Raw genomic sequence first — 18603 nt, 5'->3', positions numbered from 1 at the left:
TAAAAAGTATCGTATCACCCAAGTCAGCTCATACCCTGTCCGTATACCAAATTACATCAAAATCCGTTCAATAGTTTCAGCGTCATTCACGGACAAACATTCAAACAAACAAACAAACTTTCACATTCATAATATTAGTGTGACAGTGTGATAAAGGAAGATAGTTGACACAGTTAGATAAATTACAAAAACATTATACACGTTCGCATGACATTTATAATAAAATATTCATGATTTATAGTACCTAGTGTTTATCACTAAAACAAAACAATTTGTAGCTCTTAATAGCATACTTCTGATTGCTATCGATCGAACAGGAATTCCCTTGAGGCCGATTTTTCAACGTCCGAGTGAAATGTATTTCAAAACAAAAGAATTAAGTGAGTGTTATACTATTTTCTACATTATATTCTTTGAAGATTAAAAAAAAAACAAAATGAATCGTTGTATTATCTTGTATTTGATTTTACGCGAGTATTATACATTTAGAAAGTAAAAACTTTTAAACGGATTTTAAACGCGATTTATTCATTATATTATTAACCCGACGTTTCGAACACTTTACAGCGAGAGTCTCCCCGTGACCACGCTCACGCTCACGCACGCTAAAAAGTGTTTAATTTCCAAAATGAATCGTTGTTACTAGCATAAATATAAATAAATTACAATTAAATCTTCAATAATGAAACAATGATTACATGTTTCCGCAACTCAATATCGACGAAAAATTTTATCCTCACCTACTAATATTATATATTCCTACGGGATACAGACCTAAGCGGGTGAAACCGCGGGGCGCAGCTAGTAATTAACTAAATTGTTATCATTCGTTTCTAGAACCTCAAATATTTGATTTTTATTTATAGATAAATATAGAAGAAAGGCAATAAAAATAGACAATAAGACGAGGTCCAGAGACAGATCGTAACAGAGATGTAAAAATGTTGTTTATTTTTTCTTCAATAACATTGATTCGCCCGTTTTCATCAGAATGAAATATAGTAATTCACACATACGCACAAGTTAAACAAATAACAAAAAGCATTAAAATGTTTTAGTTGGTTCAACACATGTCAAAGAAATATATGAAATAATGTTATTCTTCAAATTCGGTGAAATATGTGATTAAGCAGTATGATATGTTTTAATCATGTTTCGGTTAACCGCATGCGGGCCCATGATTTTACATAAAACCAGATAATATACTCGTTTAATATATAAACTTGCTTAGATACACACATCTTACACATTTCCATTAAATTTAATGTATTCCGGTGTTCCATTTAATTCAAATTAAACTAAATATAGTATATGCGAGTCTAATTAATTATTCATATGTAAAATAATGGGCCAATCATAGACACGAATAAAAAAGGTTTCAGTCAGGCAGACACGATACATATGCCGATGGCGCTAGCTATTAAATTTACTCTGCTTTCACAAAAAGCAATTCTCCAGGCTCATTATATGTGATACAAAAATAAATTGGAGAGTTCAAGATGCTACGTCAAGCGAACGTGATTGCCCATACATTAAGCTATCAGCAACACAACTCAAAAATGATCAACGTTGTTATGATGAACTTTTCGCTGTACCATCAGCGCTCTATAAGTATACGCTTTGGCCTGTTTATCGCACGGACAAATTAAAGCGTGGGAACGGAAAATAATGCACACATAATAAACCGCGTAATGCAGCCACCACAGACAATAAATGAGGAAACGACGCGTTAAAAATAACATCTTTCTCGGAGCGGTATTATGAATAGCGCTAACTAAATTCGCTCTAAAGTCATCTCAAGGCAGAGTCGGAACTGCTCCGCTGAATTTGGAATCGCACAATGGCGATATTTTGGTTATCTTAATGTGAATCGACTGGATTAGGTATTTTGGAACGAGCGGAGACTATGTGGGCTTATTTAGTAAGGATGGTTTAGTTTTGCCAGTCACGCTTTCGATGCGATAATCAATACTCATACATCAGTGTTATAAAATATTACAATAGGATTACGCCAAATGTTAATATAAATTTCTAACGCTACCTACTTCTACTCCAATCCAAACCAAATCCTTAAGTCTATCATAAGACAACTTTTAAAGTGTAAGTCGAGCCCGCTTCGGCACGAATCAGAACGCACTAGGAAAGTAACACACCCCTACAGAAGACCGGCGTGTTTTGTTCGGTGAATGGGTTCCAGTCCATCCCATTCCTTCTTTCCAGTAGTCAATCCTTTCCTATCTCTTATCCCTTAAAAGCGGGCAACACATTTGCAGGGGCACAACCTCTAATTATGTTCATGGACGGTGGTGATCGCTTACCATCAGGTGACCCATCAGCGCAACCAGACAAACAGCGCAAACAGTGTTGACAGAGTTATATAGATCGTCTAGTCTAGTACCATCACTTTCCCACACTGGAATTGTCCTGATTTAAGAGGTAACAGTTACAACCCAGCGCGTGATATTGTCAATCGTATGTGCACTAGATCAGACAAAAATGTATTCTCGCGATATTGTAACAAAAGCCACGATGTTTTTGATTGTGGTGTTGCCACGGCGCTGTCACCCGCTTCTTTCGGAAGTGGAACTTTATTGCGTGTCCGATCGACACGAGTTACACACAATATTGCGTGACGAATGAAATCGTGGGCGCAATCTGTTGGAATCTGATAACAAAACAATGCTTAAACATAATCGATGTGTAAGTCGTAATGATATGGTAAATGCGCCTTTAATCAGTTTCCAATCTTGTGAACCTGGGTTGATAGTACGGTTATGGAGGATATCAATTTATTTGCAAGATTGTTTTTCTCTGCCTTCATTGTTTCACTATCAAGACATGATGTAGTTTATAACAGTTGTAAGTATTACTTGTTAGGTGCGTCTGATAACCAGCGCTGTCTGATATCGCGATTTTAGACAGTAGCAGACTGTAACGCAAAATTTCGCTTCCTTTTAATGTGTTTTCAATGTATGAGAGGCAGTAAACAATTAACTGTTTCTTTTATTTTTTATTATTGTATCCTGCTCTAATTATTATTATGTACAATAGTACCATTATTTTACATGAGTAACATAGTTTATCCACAAAGGCTCTTTCTTCTCAGAAACAATACTTAAAGATAATGAAAAACAGAATTCAAGTGTTTTAATTAATAAATAAAGCATCATAAACATAGATCGATAACGCGAACTGCACGAGCATACAAATTAAGTAAGAAATCATGAAGACATATTCATAGAAGAAATGTTGAATATATCATCACCCTATATATATTCCCTTACGGGACACGGGCCTTTCCAGACATAATCCACCACGCTGACCAAGTAGGGTTGACATATATGGCACATGTCGTGGAACTTTGATTCTTGGACATGCTGCTTTCTTATCTCGCTCGCAATATTATCCTTCACCGTTTTAAGCACTGATGTAGATAATGCGCAGATAAATTTAAAAATCAATTTATTTCCCGCCCGCTCTCGAACCACCGATTTTTCAATTTAAGTCAAAGGCTTCACCAATGAGCCACCACTGCTCTTCGGAGCCATAAAAGTCATAAATATACTTAGAATTAAATAATTTGTATTTATAAATATATCTTGTTACTTTTTATCATTTATACTTATTGAATACAAAAATACAAAAGCAATGGTCCCCCACCGGTCTATTCAAGGTATTTCTCAAACTACCCACAGGAAATGGAAATTATGCGATGCTCAGGAATGAAACGGGCAATTTCAATTGAAAGTGTGTCAATATTATCGCGTGCTGTAGGAACGCCGAGACCATTCATTATTCATCGCCAAATTAATTAGTGGAAAATTTATAGCGAAATGCAAACTGTGCCATAACTCCTTAATGTACTTTTGATTGTTATAATAATGCGATTATAATTAATCCGTAACTTTACTTCAAGAATATATTGACAATATTAACCGAAGTATTTAAAGAAATATTAAATGAATACATTCTTTTTTTAAACATCGTAGGTTCACTCTACAGGATTCCGAGTTATTTCAAACAGAAAATGTCGAGACGCTTCCAAAGAAGGCCTGGGCCGAATCGAATACTTGGTGAAAGCTCAAAGTTTTCGAAGCGAAGTTTATCACAAAGAGTCCCGTTCAAATTGGACGGGTATTAATAGCGTCATTTTTCATCCGCATTTCGCGAAAATCGGAACAGAAGTTATTTCCGACGCGAGTGCAATCACCTTCTTTTTGCTAAATCCGCTGACGTTCATTTGTGTTGAGAGTTATAGTTTCGTATGTAACGAATATCTCTATATATCACTTTAAACTCTCCAAGAAACTGTTTTATCTACTTCCAACAAGATAAAAGAGTGTGAAGTGCCTTTTTTTATCTTAGTAATGCTTTCATCATAATAGTTTATGGCCGAATCTATTGAGAACACTTAGAAACTATTGGATAGTAGACGTTTTATGAATGTTCGTAACAGTTTAAAAGCTTTTAAAAAAGAATAAAGTTATAGAGACACGCAAAATATTTTTATGTTGTGGTAAAATATTAATTCTTTAAACGAAACACGCTTTAATAATAGAATTAACTAAATTGTCTCATTTAATAGTATACAGAGTAAACGAAAAGAGATGATAGCTCTGGCGATCATAATCGAGAAAGTAATATATAAAACACATGAAGTTATGTTATTGTCACCCATCCTTGATACAAAAACGATTCTTTTTTCAAAATCGAGTCTAAAATAGTCGGTTAGATACAAACATACAGGTAAAGCTCAAAAACGCGTGTCAAAATGAAGGACAATTTCTAATTGAAACCGTAATAAACTTCATAAAGGTGTAAACAGTGAAATACGAGTAGTCAATCCGCCACCGGCGGGGATTGCTCTTTTAGCTTCTACAAAAAAATAGCATACAAGTACCTTTCTTCATCAAATTATTCATCATTTCTAGATGAAATGTGTCATCCAGGGGGATAGGTAGAATTTGTCAGTAATTTTTCGAATCCTTTTTTTGATGTGAGCGCTATTACGGTTTGACACTTGACTTATGATTGGATACAAAAATTTCGATGGACTTAACATATTGCTCGAATATCTTCATGGTATTTGGAAATCGCGTGCTAAATCGCCAGGCGATACTATAATCAATACAAGAAACACATCTAATTTTTAGTTCATGGTTTTTAGGCACAAAACAAAGCTTAAATTAAGTGTTTTATAATAGCTAATTTCAATTTGCTATTAAGCTCTTATTTAAGATAACAATCAGTTATACTTCTTTGGCATTTGTACAAAACCACAGAACGTTTGGTATCACACAAGGATGACAATATCTTTAACATACGAGGTTCAAGGCCAAAGTCAAATCGTTTGTCAAATAATTGCGTAGGTATAGTAACTTGAACAAACATTGCATAAATTATTAGAGTTCTTCGTTATATCCATTATAGACAAGCGATACTCACCTCGCTTGACCATATTATTATAAGGTACTAGTAGTCCAACCGGCTTTGCCCGTGGTACGTGTTTAACCTATAGCACTCAGACATCACGTATTGTGTGAGCATCCAACGGTGAAAGAATTTTTGAAAACTGTAGTGCCCGAGATTAGCGCGTTCAACCGAACAATCTGTTTAGCTTTATATTATTAGTATAATATACTAACATATATATCAATAGATATTATCTATAGACTATAGAAACATAGATTACACATGTAAAATTTAGTATCCTTCATCGCCTCGATAACAAAATAGCTCTGAATTAGTTTTAACCGCGCCCAAATGTATACGACACATCACATATAACATATCAATATCCAATTCATCTTTCGACACCCAAACTGACCTGCCCGTCTTACTATTTACCACCGAGTAACAACTGCAGATCGTCACATTCGAATCCACACAAACCAGTCTATTTATATGACAATACTTCAATACTAAATAATGACCCAAATGATCTAGACGGTGAAATAATAACGAGGCCGTGCGACAAATGGCGGCCAACCGAAATAGATCACCTCACGTATAGGTGAGATGCACTTGACCAATTCTTTTGTTGGTCATTAGGGGAAGACTGTGGACGGAAATAATATAGGATCACTTGTTCGCGTTAAACCAAATGCACTTCTGCTTCCTACTTAATTATTATTATAAATGGGATAGTTTGTGGGGATGGATGTATGTGTATGTGTATGTTTGTTACTCTTTCACACAAAAACTACAGAACCGGTTGCAATGAAATTTGGTATGTAGATAGCTGGACAACTGGACAAACACATAGGTAACTTTTTATCCCGATATTCCTACAGGATATGGCCTTACGCGGGTGAAACCGCGGGGCGCAGCTAGTAACTTATAAATATTGAAACCGGTCGCTGACCCGGCCAAGTTGAAACGGGATACAAACAAACCATCATTATTATTTACGAAAATACTAATCCGCTAACAAATTATCAGTACTAGACTGAATGTAAATCGGATGCAACAGCTCATACATAAAAAAATCACCAAAATCGGTTCACCCAGTGAAAAATTAAGAGATAACAAACACAAAATAAACGGTCGAATTGATAACCTCCACCTTTTTTTAAGTCGACTGAAAATATATACCATGCCGCGGTATATATTTCGGTATATATCGCGGTGTACAGTTTCACCGTAGAACATACCCGCAGGAAAAAACAAGTATTTTAAGGTTTTCTACTTACATCTTTTGTGTTTATTCTGGTACATACATAAGTCTAGTATCATCAAAATCCGTTCTGTGGTTTTCGGGTCCAAATTAATAATTAATTATAAAAAACATTATGTATGTATAGCATATGCAACTATACATACATATATACATATTACTATAGTAGGATGTCACTCGGGTATAATACAGCTTTTTCAAGAGGAATTCTTTCTATGGGATGATGATTTTTTTTATGTAAAATTAGTACACCCATTTCAAACGTAAGTATACGAAACCTAGTCTGTGCAAAATAAAAAAAAAATACTTTTTTTTTATAAGCATTTTATATATTAGACTGAATTGATTACATAATACCTAATACATCGTTATTATTATATAGGCAAAAATTACAATATAAAAATCACACAAAAGTAATTTAAGAAAAAACATTCTTAGAATAGATTTATACCGTTTTTACAGATTCACCTAACCGTACGTACCATAATTGATACAAGACTGAAATCTCAACGTAACCTCGCGTGGAGAAGGTATTTTGTATAATTTACCCATCTAAGTGGAATGTTCCCATCACAATTATATCAGTAGATACTCATATAATATACTAGCTGCGTCCCGCGGTTTCACCCGCGTAAGTCCGTATCCCGTAGGTATATATATCGGGATAAAAAGTTGCCTATATGTTATTCCAGTTGTCCAGCTGTCTATGTACCAAATTTGATTGCATTACAAACTTTCGCATTTATAATATTAGTAGGATAGGATTTATGTTTTAAAATAAATGTAACATCATAATTATACTATTTGATTGAGATAACCATGTCCTCACGTTCCAATTCATTGAAATAAAATGATCTAACAAATACGTTTACATGATATAATGCAATTCTTTATGGATTTATAAAAATTGATTTATTGAAATTTTAGATATCGCAGTTAGTTAATTTCACATGAACGCCAAAGCAAAGCCAATTACCGAGCTTTCTGATAAGCGGCGACGCGGGCCAGTCGCGATAACGTATTGTATGGGGCTTTCGGTTATACATAATTTAATTAAATACTTAACTAGTTAGTTGCGTGTATTTACTCGCGACTATTTCATATTGTAATATATCATCTTTCATAATATTAATGATTTCATGAAATTAATGCAAAAGAACACATTTAATCATTTAACATTAGAAATATATTTTTAATCATGTGGATTAAATAATTTGTGTTTGAATAAAAAGAACAATTTCCTCAAATCGTAACTGATATTAAGGGAAAGGATAAGTGGAAACCGTCGGGTTAAACAATCACAAGTAATTAATGTTTGTCCGTCAATCACGCTGAAACTACTGAACGCATTTTGATGAAATTTGGTATTCAGACACTTTTCATCCTGATTAAATGCTTCCTTGGGATAAAATAGGATATTCAATACTTGATATTCGGGCGGAGCCGGGACAAGCATCTAGTAAATAACAATTTAGATCTCTAAATATTATTTAAAAGAGGGAATCTGTCTATTCATGCCGTAACTCTAAATATGCGTTGCACAAAAACGTATACCCGTAAAAATAAAGCTCTTTGTATTGTAAAACAGAATATGTATATGAAAATATACTACTACAGTCTTTCAAATTAATATATCTTATCCAAAAATTATGCTAATGGAATGTTCGTAGGCACAACTGCATTTAACAGCTTTAGATTCGGGGACACAAGTTCCATATAAAATTTCGTCTCGCATAAAATTAACATAATTGCACCACGCCGACCAATTAGAGTAAAAAAAGCATTAACGAAAAACCCTGAAACAACTCTTTGTTCGCCGCATCGTTTTATTGTACATTTCCAATTTATAAAATCAACATAGCAACACTAAGGAATACCAGCATAATAGCATGGAAATGCTTTAAAATCGTTGTGATGTACTCACACGAATATTTCACGATTATATGTTGTTATCGTAAATAGCCACTAAACGTTCGAAAGTACGTATAACATTATTAAATGACTTAAAAATGGACTGTCAGTATGCATCATCAGTATTATTTCATCATCAGCCTTCAGCCCTGCGTTGTTTTCCTTCACCGATCGGAACAGTAATGATGGGATAATGCGCAAATATATTGACAGTGACAATTTATTTTTGCCCACCCAGACATTTCGATTTAACTCCGGAATCCTCACCACTGAGCCACCACTGCTCACATTAAACAATGATCTAACCTAACTTCGAGGTGCATTGAGTCGCATGGATTGCGTGAGGCAGTTACAATTCTGTTCCACAGAAGTTTACATACAAACTCGACGAGAAACTGAATCTGCTAACAATGAACTTTCTAGAATATGTAGATATGCAATGCACTATAATAACTCAGTTAAAACTGTTTTAAAACTACTCACGCTTTTCTAACTGACTTTTTGAGCGCTTTTACATTTTAAGCTGAAGATTAAAATGGAAGAATAAATTTTATTCACATGTTAATGTCGCTGTGGATAGTAGTTTTTACATTTCCATACTTCTAAATGCCTTATTAATTCAAGAAGTTAAGAAATTAAAATTCAAAATTATATCACTATTTTTCTATTGCTTTAGCCTTAGATACTGTTAAGATTTTGTATTTGTATTTGCTCGATAAAGAAATCCCACAATTCCTCGTTGGATGTATCACAGACTCACATCTCATAATCACATGATTTCTATACATTTAGCGTTCCAACAAAATCGATTTAAATTCATAGAAATGCAGGATATATACCTAATTCGATTTTGACTAATTAATATACAATGTAACAATGCTTTTCTTCACTAATAACCGCGAAACACCGTAGTACGCGTATCGTATTGAATAGACAGTCAATAACATAGTATCGATCTTTCTATTTCCATATCAATGGCAACATTACAAAAACATTAACAAAGATTTTAGACTCTATAACTTAGACTTCTCGTAAATTATTGATATTTGCATCATTCATAATTCATTTGGATGAATTTATTTTGGAAAGTTCATGGAAAATTGACCCAAAATAAACTTCTCTAATTGGATTTCAGACGCATAACGCTGATACCTTCGCGCTACTCTTAAACGCTCCATGGAGACATTGCGGCTATCAGCACTGACGCTCAGCGTGTGGTCTGCGTGACTCTAAAACCAGTCTAACCCCACGGTGCCCATGACGCCAGATAATTGTGGGGTTTTTTCAATATATTTTTTTTATAATGATGAGGTAAATGTAGGTAGGTATTTGGTCAAATCGAGAGAACTTATACTAGAAAAATTACAGTTCATACGATAAATTCAATGTTTTCCTATTCTAAATTAGCAAGTCTTAATTAATTTTGCAATAACCAACATAATTTAATGTTTCAGAAATATAAATTAACTGATAAGAACGTATTAAATATTAAACTGTATTTAATTCCGGTAATACGACGGTTATATTTGAAATTATTATGCAAAAGACTATTTAACACTTTCTAAAGTACAATTTTACAATCACGTTAACTTTTTATTTCGTCCATATTATAATCTTTGGCCTTTAAACATAACCTTAATTTTTTCTAATCAAGACTTCTGTGGTTGTGTGATGACAAATTTTTTCATAGATAAAATATGGGCATTCGTCGTCTACGACCGTTTTGTTTGTTTAGTCTGTGGTGTCTGTCAATCAGTCCTCAACCTCATTTAACAAATACAAATGATTGCGCGCGAAAATATCAAACATGAGCTTACGTAGGTGGACATCCGCAACTGATTGCTGCCACATGACACGAAGATTTTTAAGGAACAAGTAAAAAAAAATAACTTGGAAAATATTCAATGTTAATTAATTGTAACGTTGCCACGATGCGGCAAAAGACGCGGGCTCCTATTAAATATTTTTCATTCAATTGTTTTAAATATATTATATTAATTAGTATTAATAAAGGTGCACCCGGGATACGCTATTCTGCCTTGCTCTTATCATTTAGTGGTATGAAAAATAGATGTTGGCCGATTCATAGATACCGGATAAGCACAAAAAATTTCATCAAAATCGGTCAAGTCGTTTCGGAGGAGTATGGCAACGAAAACTGTGACACGAGAATTTTATATATTAGATAATGCTATTTAATAAAAATAAATAATAAAAACCGTAATCTGTAATCGTAGCGATCTCACCCAACAATCTTCACCTTTAACTTTTTCAAATATTTTTATTACTTTGAAAATAATGTTCAACATTTAAGATAAGAATAAGAATACAAAAATATAATTATAATTTCATCCATTATTTCTATATTTAGAATAGTTACAACTAACCTGAAACAATTCTATATCTTCATCAACCAATAATAAACATTCCAATCTTAAAAATATGCCTATAGAACAAAACTGTACCATAAAGTACGTCCACAGATAAGGTAAAATGAAGAATTTAAATTTTCCAACATCTGTCCTCGGCTAATGGACTTAACGGTGGTAAACGACCACGTCTGATAACTAATAGCCTATACCACTATAATTACGGGATTACACATAACTTGCTATGAAATTTAATATTTATTGTGTAAAATGTATATACGCATTCCATTTAATTATGTCTTCTCTCTGGTTCTTACGTAAAAAGAACGTTGTGTGAAGTCATTTGTTTCTAATTGTATTCTCCAATTTGGATTTCATTTATATTATAATTCCTGTTAGCATTACTAAGATGACTGATTCTATTGTCACACTTGTAATCTTTAATCACTAACGAAAGAATAATTTCTATAACATGATAATTTACTCTTTGTTACATTAAAAAATAAACTATTTTCCATGGCAAAATTATCTCCACGCTAAAAATATATTGCAAAAATGGAACGGAATAAGAGAAATCTTAGATTCCGCATCATTGAAGCGAATCCATGAATGTGAAAATATATGTTGTGATGTACAAATTTTTCTGTGTTAAGTTAATGTAAAAATACATAATACCTTTTGAAGATTCCGAATTGCGACTAACCATTTTAATTCGTCGTTGAAAATAATTGCAGAATTGTATAAAAATACAAATATATTTAAATAAAATTTATATAGGAAGCCTACTGTTTAAAAATGAAACATACAACATTTTATTAATATCGTCCGTTAAGTTTCATACAAAATCCTTATTGTATTATAAATGTAATGTGTGATTCTTGGTTTATATTAAATTAGAAATGAAGTACAATGAATACGAGTAGATGCATGAAAATTTTAATAGTAATTTACCAACATGTCGGGACTGATGAGGAATCGCGGATCACCACACTCCAAGTCGTCAGAGTTAAATAAAGGGGTTTTGACAGACGCTCTTTCTAGCGAACATTTCCACGAAAATCACAGCACCCGTCTACCGCATATTGACTTTATTAAGCTGAGACTCATTTCGACGGTATTAATCAACTCAACTAATATTTATAGGCTACATTACATTAACAGTTTCGCGAATTTCAAATGCAAATGGATTAAACACGAGTGCTGCGATCGTAAATTGAGCCTGATAATATATAACGTGATTTTCGTCTAGCAATACCCAGCAATACCCAGCTGTCCGTAGCAAATAGTCAATGAATTTTAGCACGAATGAAATAAAGCCGCTAATTAAGTTTGTATTAGCGGATGAAATTGCAATGTGCTTAGTTTATTCGTATCCAAATTTACTTTTTTACGTAATGTAATTATTTATTGTAAAGCAATATTCTGCAATTTGGTTTTTGGTTACATAATAATACATCAGTTTCATAAACATTTTAAATATAATTCATTTGTACAACAAAGGTCACCAATATTCCTGAGATTAAAATGGTATAAACCAAACCAAATGATATAAACTCCTATCAAACATAGAAATATCAATCGGTTGAAAACCCTCGGGAATTTTTGAGTATTAGCTATAACCCGCGGCGTCAATCGCGTTTTACCCGGGAAAAAAGTAGCCTATGTGCTTATCCAGACTATATATCTGTAACGAATTTTATACAGATACGGTAAGCTGTTTTCGCGTGAAAAAGTTACAAACATCCATCCATGTCTCCCCGTGACCACGCTCGCTGTAAAGTGTTCGAAACGTCGGGTTAATAATATAATGAATAAATCGCGTTTTAAATCCGTTGAAAAGTTTTTAATTTCTAAATGTATAATACTCGCGTGAAACCAAACACAAGAAAATACTATGTTGACCAGTACGGACTGGAAAATGCAAGTCTCCCCGTGACCACGCTCGCTGTAAAGTGTTCGAAACGTCGGGTAAATAATATAATGAATAAATCGTGTTTTAAATCCGTTGAAAAGTTTTTAATTTCTAAATCCATCCATCCATCCACACTAATAAATTTTCGCCTTTATAATATAAGTAGGATCCAAGTAAAAAACCAGCTGAATTAAGTACCTCCTTCATTTTTGATAATATCTATTAAAAACTAAATTATTATGTAGATAATTTTTTGTATGATGATGAATTATTCTACGAAAATGCATATAAAACATTACATCATTGTACTTGTAACACATTAAGAATACATTATTTTAAAATATATGCGACATAATGGCTTTTGGTATTATAAATAATAATACACATTTTTTTTTTGGGTTTTGTTATCTCTATAATGTATTCCATATAGAATGATAAATGGATGTAGATAGTAGTTATTGCATTATACTAAAAAAGAAACATGTGGGAGAGTTATATGGTTCTTCTAAAGCAGGTGCCATGGAAGCAAACCTTCAAACAACATAATAGTTGTAAAAATAAACATAAATCTATTTTGTGTTTATTATGTGGCATACTATTTTCCTTCTTATTTTTAATAATGCCAAAGAGGGATAATGCAATACACTTATTCACATTTTTAAATATAATTTTTACAATTGGAATTAAGATTAGAACTCTGAATTAAAATATTCTTAAAATAAATGGTTTTTACTTGTTGTTGGAATATGAGAACATATTTTTTGTTCAAAATTAATAACATTTTACTGATTAATTTTCATTTGATGTTTGTTTAGTTTTGGCATAATAATATACATATAACAAATATTAATAATAAAAAGGCACAGATTATAAACTTTTATGGGCTATCATTAACAAAATATTTAAAGTAAATTCAAAGAGATATTATAGCAAACCAGAATAATCCACAATCAACACATATTTATACTTAACTTATTTATATTTAAACATAAATTATGGACTCATACAAATTTGCTTTATTAACACCCAAAAAATTATGTATATATTTGATGGTAATTAAAAGGATTCTAATAAGACTTTTAACCAAACTTCAACAATCATCATATTATGACATTAAAAAATCTTAAGAACAGTTTGCTGATTTTCATTGAGAATAATATAAATAAAATTCTGTGTAAAATCATGTAACTCTCTTACCTTAGGCAATTTAGCAAATTGTCCTGTTCTGACATCCCTGATGGTGGCAATGTCCAACATTTCCACCTCCATGTTTTGATCAGTCCAATATAAGAAGAACCCATTGGGATCCACCCGGAGGGTGACTGGAAGGCCAGTGCAGGAATCCTGAAGATATTTATTATACATTTGACTTCTTTTATAATAATAAACAAACATTACAATCTGTTCCCCATATATTATGGATGATATAAGAAAAATTGTAACATTTTAACAATAATAATCATGTACACCCTAATCTTAAACAATTCATGAATACAATTTTTGTTACATTAATTGCTTACTATAAATGTTAAAATAACACATTAAATTAAAAGTTATATTTTATGATGAATACTCAATTGGAGAATTTGAATTTTTCAATTGTGTACCTAAATCCAAAATTTGAATGTTAGAACTAGGATACACTATTTACGTGATAGTTAGTAAAAGTTGTAGACTAGTACTCACCTCATCCCACTTGATGAATTTTTCGCCTTCTTGTAAAGGTTTAGGCACTTCTATCGGCTTCAAAGTTACACCAGATGATCTTGTAGATGTAGTCATTGTGAATAACAAACACTTATACGGAAATCATAACACTATCACGGATAAAAACAGTCATCTTCCTCCCAGCGCTCAGATGAATCTGAGATAGTTATCAATGATATAGTGAAGGCACGAATCACACGCGAACACAGTACACTCTAGACCGACTAGTGATAAGAAATAATTAACGTTCAAGTGCCTAAGAAAGTTCGCTTACGGCTAAGAAACAACAAATACTTTCCACATCTTATAGGGACACGACAGACCCGCAGTGTACCATCGAAATTTAAGAAATGTCAAAATATGTCCAGTTACCAGATTTAACTTTTATAGAATATCGTAGAAAAAAAATTGTTTATATAATCTATAGATTTTTTATGAAGGAATATTAATTGTTGAAGCCAAATGTTTGACAAAATTAATAAATTCTTAGACAATTAACTAAGTAATTATTTGTTGAATTTATTCTTATGATTTAGCTACCTTCTTTCTTTCAAACATATATGTTTTTGAACATGGCAATATTCCTCTGCGCCTGGTGTTACGGATGTAGATAACTAAGATCTACCAAATTGAAATTATATGTTTGCTCTGTTACATATGAAATAAATGAATGATTTGCAAATATGTAAACAACGATTCATTATTTTAATTTTCTTTAGAACTAATTAAACGTAACAAAAAAAAACTCATTGCTTTAAAAACCATTCGCTTAAAATAAAACTTGTAGATTATCTATCAGAATTTTCAGTGCTTTGACACATAAATTGAAACTTCATTATCATTTGATGCAGTGTCAAAATGTCAATTGTAAAATGTTAGCAAAAGAAAACATTTAGTCCCGCTAGACCCGAGACCATCAATTTAACATTTTTTGAAACAAATCGATTAAAGCAGCCAATAAACTTTTCCTATTTTCTAAACTATATTTCAAAATGATAGATTCTTTATATTTAAAACGCATTGAGCCCCGTGTATAAACCCCAAAAGGGTAGATTTAATTCCTTCAGCAAAATAACCGTAAAGGCTTTATGATGGCAAATTCTGTAAACATTTCAATCGAAGCTCCTATAGAAAATCAAATACAAGAAATAACCTACGATGGACAAGAGATTTATCAAGCGTAAGTTCATTTTATATCATAACATATAAACAAGTAAAAGCACCGTATTTTTTGTTACGTTTAGTATTATATCTTGAATAAGATTTTCCACTTATGCATACAATTCAAAACCATTCTTTGTTTTATCCCTGTATACTGAAGTAATATTAATTTGTGAAACAAATATAATATCACTCCAAATTCGTTAATTATAATAGATTAATCACATAAGTCATAATAATTAAATTTATAATTTCGATTTGTCCGTAGACCACTGTCCATGTCAGAAAATCTAGCAAGATTGGCACAAAAAATAGACTTTTCAAAAACTGATGATGACTTCTGCAACATTAAGAAAGAAGGAGAAACCAGTGCAGATGTAAAGTCTGAGGAAGATAAAGACCCAGGCTATCAATCCAACTTATGGCCATGGGATTCTGTCAGGAATAAGCTGCGGAATGCTTTGACAGAAGTGTGTGTGCTGGCAGATGTATTAAGTATAGCCAAGGAGAAGAGATACATGGTATGTTTCACGTTTTAGTACATAATATAAAATTATGATAAAACATTATCTTATAAAAAATATTAGAATTTTTAATCTGGCACCAGTTTGAAGAAAGAAAGAGAAAAAAGCATCATTTATTTTAACAAACACAAAAACAAAAATTTGTAACTAGGCATAACAATAATGTGTGGCTGTCTTTGCCAAAAAAGGGAAATAAAATTAAACACGAAAATATTTATGTATAATACTAATATTTAATTTGGAATAGAAGTGTCTGGTTTTTTTTCACAAATTGGTTGTTTGATATCAAGTAGAAAATTTGACCAATATTTTAAACCTCAAAAATCTATTGCTATTTTTAGCAGTAAAATATCTTAAATACATTCAGTCTAATTGTCATCCAGATTCCAGACTACAAGTTCTCAACATGATTTCAGGTATTAGACCCAATTCAGGCAGATCAAATAGAAAGCCGTCCCATGGTTCAAGTGTATGGGCGTAAGAAAGCTCTCTCAGCCGCAGGAGCAGTCCTCCTCAACGGGGTCGAGAGACTCAGGGCAAGTGAAACCATGAGGATGACGAGGAATATGCCAGACTTCCATATAGACCTGCTGAGGCTTCGGCAAAATTGGAGGCTGAAGAAAGTCTCAAATACAATTGTTGGTGACTTGAGTTATAGAACGGCTGGATCTAAGTTTAGCCAGACGGGTGTTTTCGAGGTAAAATTAATGTCTAAACTTAATATGTGATGATTCTTGAGTCTCATATTAATCACGGTTGATGTCATGAAAAAAAAAAGAAAAACATTAAAATGTATTTTATTTTTACAAGCCCATGGATATTGAAATGCCTACCAAACACATAATTAATTTTAGGTTTATTGAAAACTAAGGTTTATACTAGTTTCTTTTAAAAGTGAAACCTGTGATGCACATTTCATTTAATCAGGTCACAAAAGCCCCGGAGGAGCAGATCGCGCAAGCAATGAGCATGAACGCATCGGGGCCGGCGCCGTCTGCTTTACGCGTCACCGTGCCACCAGAGTTGCAAGGGGTCGCTTTTATATCAGTGTTGTGTCAAAAAGGTTTGTTAAATATATTTATTTTTTTATTTATTTCAATTTTGTTATTTAGTATTTGGTCAAATTGCATCCACTCCTATTGAAAAAACGGAAAAAGGAAGAAAGAAACCATATAAATAAATAAAAAAAATGAATAAACACATCACATATATCATGCTAGACTAATAATAATTACAAATAAACTTATACATATTGATATTATAAATGGAAAAAAAAATGTAACAATTAGTATGCTGTTACTCATAAAACTCATAAATTCCAGAACAAGAAGACGTAGTGACAGCAACTATAAGTTCATCGGCTATAAACTGCCCCGGAACGCTATTGGGCGATGGGGCAGACCTTCACTGGCAGCAGAAGCTCGAGGCCGCCCAGAACGTGCTCTTCTGCAAGGAGCTGTTCGCGAGGTTGGCCGCTGAGGCAGTGCAATTGGATGCATCTATACCACATATGGTTGTGGGCAATCAGATTATGGCTACGGTGAGTTTTAAATGGGTTTTTATTGACCTGTTTTGGTGTATACGTAGCTCACCCATATATGCATAGATATAATATATGATTATTGTATATAAAGTAACAGCTTTCATCGACTATAATAATAAACAAGTTGGTTTATAAGTGATATCTCCTGCTCAACAATTTCGATACCAAAATTAATTGTGTGCTTGATAAGTTTCTCCATTTCCAATAGGAAATTCCATATTGTAATTCTTGTGTTAAATTTGATGATTTACAGGTACTGCCAGGCATTCAGCTGTTGATCGGCCTGTGTCACAATAATAGACAAAATACCAGTAATGGCACAGAAAATGTCAAGGTAAACAAAAAAAAATTCGGGAACCACTGAATTTTATATTAAAACTTCCCAAAAGATTATATAGAAAAATAGAGTGTCAACACCACTTGAATGTACATAACGGAATACATTTTTAACACGTATTTATTACTTTTACCTATATATATGAATGTATCGGATTCCTGCAACTCGATTTTGGTCCACTTACATTTTTTAAATTTAAAAATAATACGAATCTTTATTTTGTACAATGTCTACGCTTGGTGACAATACAATAATTTCATGGGTTTATCTTACTATCTTGATTAGAATCCGCTAGGATTAAATAATTTAACGCTCTGTATACAAGGAAGTGAGACAATTGGATTCTATCATTATTTTTTTTTTTAATGATAGAAAAAGAGCGCCGAACTAACTAACGTAACACCCCGCAGTCGGAGAGCGCGTCGAACAGCAAGTCGGACCACGACCACGTGCTGGAGCACTC

General features: G+C 32.8%; 2 protein-coding genes across 2 annotated transcripts in view; one reads left to right on the top strand and one right to left on the bottom strand.

Annotated features, from left to right (window-relative positions):
* The window catches only part of LOC119834285 (1-phosphatidylinositol 4,5-bisphosphate phosphodiesterase classes I and II), a 75421-nt gene extending 60510 nt beyond the window's left edge, over positions 1–14911 (bottom strand). Inside the window, exons 1-2 of the mRNA XM_038358621.1 lie at positions 14555–14911; positions 14066–14212 (exon numbers count right to left, since the gene is read on the bottom strand). Coding sequence (XP_038214549.1) covers positions 14066–14212; positions 14555–14650 — 243 coding nt within the window. The 5' untranslated portion in view covers positions 14651–14911. The remainder of the gene's footprint in view (positions 1–14065; positions 14213–14554) is intronic.
* Positions 14912–15432: 521 nt separating this feature from the next.
* The window catches only part of LOC119834183 (mediator of RNA polymerase II transcription subunit 17), an 8430-nt gene continuing 5259 nt past the window's right edge, over positions 15433–18603 (top strand). The window contains exons 1-6 of the mRNA XM_038358491.1: positions 15433–15755; positions 16005–16257; positions 16677–16958; positions 17188–17323; positions 17583–17800; positions 18057–18137. Of these exons, the coding sequence (XP_038214419.1) occupies positions 15664–15755; positions 16005–16257; positions 16677–16958; positions 17188–17323; positions 17583–17800; positions 18057–18137 (1062 nt within the window). The 5' untranslated portion in view covers positions 15433–15663. The remainder of the gene's footprint in view (positions 15756–16004; positions 16258–16676; positions 16959–17187; positions 17324–17582; positions 17801–18056; positions 18138–18603) is intronic.

Source organism: Zerene cesonia, chromosome 19, assembly GCF_012273895.1.
Source record: "Zerene cesonia ecotype Mississippi chromosome 19, Zerene_cesonia_1.1, whole genome shotgun sequence".
In the NCBI taxonomy this organism is placed as follows: Eukaryota; Metazoa; Arthropoda; class Insecta; order Lepidoptera; family Pieridae; genus Zerene; species Zerene cesonia.
The sequence above is the reverse complement of the archived record's forward strand: the minus strand, read 5'-3'. Positions and strand labels throughout refer to the sequence as shown.